The 3,254-nt window shown below is 38.2% G+C and overlaps 1 protein-coding gene across 1 annotated transcript; it reads right to left on the bottom strand.

The window, feature by feature from the left end:
• Positions 1-782: 782 nt before the first annotated feature.
• Positions 783-2,950, bottom strand: LOC149262118 (uncharacterized). The gene has a single exon (XM_089383395.1). The coding sequence runs from the start codon at positions 2,325-2,327 to the stop codon at positions 1,428-1,430; it is 900 nt and encodes a 299-aa protein (XP_089239521.1). The 5' UTR covers positions 2,328-2,950; the 3' UTR covers positions 783-1,427.
• Between the last annotated feature and the right edge of the window lie 304 nt (positions 2,951-3,254).

The following is a 3,254-nucleotide window of genomic DNA, read 5'->3' as shown; positions in this document are numbered from 1 at the left end:
TGGCATTCAACTGCTAGAGCAAAATAAACCTCTTGCAATTCTTTGAATTGAAAGAGAAAATTGATAGACATAAAAGAGTCTCGAGCAAGACATTAATGCCAGCCTTTCTTTTATCTTTAACCCATGTATTTCAAAGAACAAACAAAGCAAACACATCTGCAATCCTAAGACCATTACAAAGTTGAAAGAAACATGTCTTTGCATAGCTTTGCAAACTTCTCTGCTTGTATGTATTCAGACCAACAGACCTCAAAAATATAGTAACCTCCTATGAACCTTCACCCAAACATCAGCCAACTGAATTTACTAGACATACAATGTACTGATCATTTGCAACAACCATCCCTTGTAATTTTTTCTACAAATCTTCCAATAAGAATATTAAACATCTCAAAATACTGTGCCCTACTCGGAGAGGATAACAAGAAACAGACTAAACATAGCACTAGAACTAAAGGTTCTCAGCCAGTATTATATATATTATATATGTGTTTGTTTGTGTCATTGGCAGATATACTTAAATTATCAGCTTGGTATGTTTAAGTCTTTGAAGAGAATACAATAGCAGACTATTAAGAAGACAGAGGATTCACATTATCAGCTTCTAACAGCAGCCAGCCTGATTTTGGATATGGACTATGACTAGGACTGTTGACAATGAAAGAGATAAAAAGAATAAAATCCATTCTTGTCGAGCAAGAGTAACAACATGCATTTGAGTACTAAAAGCATGCTTGCTTACTAGTAGATGCTTCATATATATATTCAATAATAACAATTCATTTTCTTTAGCATTCAGACGCTTCATATATATTCAACAATAAGAACACAAATCTTGTTCGTCAATAGACCTATTGCTCGCGGAAGTTCTCAATGACAACAACATATTTTTTGGACAAACAGAATGCTTGCTTATTGAGGCATTAAAATCAAAACACTGTAAAAAGTTTTCTTCAAAGCCTGTCAATGTTTCCAGCATTGAAGAAGATTGGACTATGTAAATGAAACAAGTTCAGCTCAATTAGGCACCTATGCCAGAGACTGCTTCATATGAATGAATACGACAATGTTAACAAAGAATCATCATCATGTTCAAATTCAGACAGAATAGACACAATAAGATGATTATGGAAGGATCCAGCAATCTGCCACTGAAACAGAAACATCTGAAAATGACTTTTTGTGGATACCAAGACTCCAATACATGTAAAATTGATTTTCACCGGCAAACATCTTGGCGAGGTGCCAGATGCAACAAGGCTAACAACATAGGCATAAGGCCTCGTGTTCTGTATTAAACATTAACAAAAATTACAGGAAATTCATATGCTTGCCTTTGCATAATCGAAAAATATAACGATTTAAAGCAATCGGCCTAAAAATTGCCGAGTACAATGATATAGCACAAGGCCTTCCATGGGGCTGGGCTATTTGCCCCTCCTTTCGTTGCGGGATTGAATCCTCTGTAACATGAGCTGCTGCTTGAAATTATGAATGAAATTTTCAGCCATTGCATTCAGTTCGTCCGTGGATAGGCCATCTGGGTTTGTGCCATCTTCAGTCCTAACACAATTGGTCATATCTTCATTACGAGGAACTTCCAAGACGTTGGATGCGGCCACTTTAGATTTGTTCATTCCCACATGAGAAAAGCTTTGGGTTGGTTCAACCAGAGGAGAAAAATCATGGGTTTTTCCTGAAAACTGAGGCGGAAATGGAGGATCAATCGGAGGAGAAAATTGATGGGTTTTTCTCAGAAACTCTGGAGGATTTGAAGACTCGACCTGGGGAGAAAAACGATGGGTTTTTTGTGAAAAAGCCGGTGGGTTTGGAGCCTTACCCTTAGGAAATTTATGTTTTTTCGGCCTTGAAGGCTCAACCAGTGGAGGCCTAAATTGCAGCTCCTCTTCTTCTTCTTCAAAATTCTGTCCATGTTTATCAAATGTAGTCCTACGCATATTGCCAGCTTTCTTCTTATTATTATTGCCATTGGTGGGACCTCTGCTAGAGGTGACTGCAATAGTCCCAATGACCAGATTCAATAACACAAAAAGCATTGAAGGGGTAAGCCAAGTGTGCATCACATTGCATACCTGTGGCAGGGACTCCTTGAGTGGCACCATGACAAACCTTGAAATTTCTATGGAAGGAAGCACGAACCTAATGCAAATGGGAAGGAGAACAAGACCCACAGCAACAATTGCAGGCTTGTTGGGCTCGTAGTAGCGCTCCATCAAAGGGACCAACCACAGCTCTGATACTGATGCCGATCTCCTCCTCTTCCTCCTGATCCTTGACATAGAATCCACATTAGAATACCCACCCATTGTAAAAGATACAGAATACGTGTATATATATAAATATATATACACGCACACTGTAATGGGTGTGCAGGGCTAACAGAGGCAACAGAAAAAAACAATATGCAGATTGTGTTAGGTTTCTGATCCAATGGGTATTGTAAACAGTGCCATTACAGGTGGTGGTTCATGGTTTTGTTTGTTTCAGAACCAAGAAAGCATAAAAAGCCCTTTTCATAGACCAATCGGTCATTCTGGTTCAGATAAGGGGCTAATGGGGAATCCAGCTTTCTGCTTATGTCCATATAATGCTGGATAATGGGCACTTAGGCTGCCTTAATGGCATTTGTTTTCAAAAAAGTGGAATTGGCATTTGATTCTTTAAGGGAAAAAAGAGGGAGCTTGATGGGGTATTGTCTGGTACTGTACTGTTGCAAGGAAAAGATGCATCCGAGTGGGAAGTTTTAAATTTTATCAATTTCCCTTCTATTTTAATTTTTTTTTGAAGTCTTGAGGGGCATTAGATTTGCGCTGGGAGTGGACTAAGTTCATCTAGTTTTGGATTCCGAATAATTTTCAGTCGATTGACCGACTGATCGATCAATCAATCAGAATCTGATTGATTGATGGGTTGGGCTCTGAGGAAGTCAGTTGGGGGATGAAATGGTGAAGCTTCAACCACATTTTTGTCAGGGGACCATCTTTTTCTAGATGTTGTTTGTGTCTCAACCATAATTTGATTTACCTGAGTGTGAGTGGGGGTTATAATGATGACTGCAAGTAACTCTAGTAAGTATAGATTTAAAATCAAATACTTAATCATGTTAAAGTTTAGGGTGCCATGAAGATATAATTTTAACTTATAACTGTTCTATTCTGGGTTGTGTTCATCAGAAAAATAGAACTCGGGACTCTTTGTTCTGTTTTAGTGAGGTATTTTAGTTGATTTTTAAT

Source organism: Pinus tabuliformis, chromosome 6 (genome assembly GCF_031772625.1).
Source record: "Pinus tabuliformis cultivar Carrire ecotype Pingquan chromosome 6, CPIR1, whole genome shotgun sequence".
Taxonomy (NCBI): domain Eukaryota; kingdom Viridiplantae; phylum Streptophyta; class Pinopsida; order Pinales; family Pinaceae; genus Pinus; species Pinus tabuliformis.
Note: the sequence above shows the minus strand (reverse complement) of the source record. Positions and strands in the feature narration are given on the sequence as shown.

What these genes read in the sequence shown, in the direction of transcription:
- LOC149262118 (XM_089383395.1), bottom strand. Translation starts at nt 2,327, where the DNA reads ATGGGTGGGTATTCTAATGTGGATTCTATGTCAAGGATCAGGAGGAAG.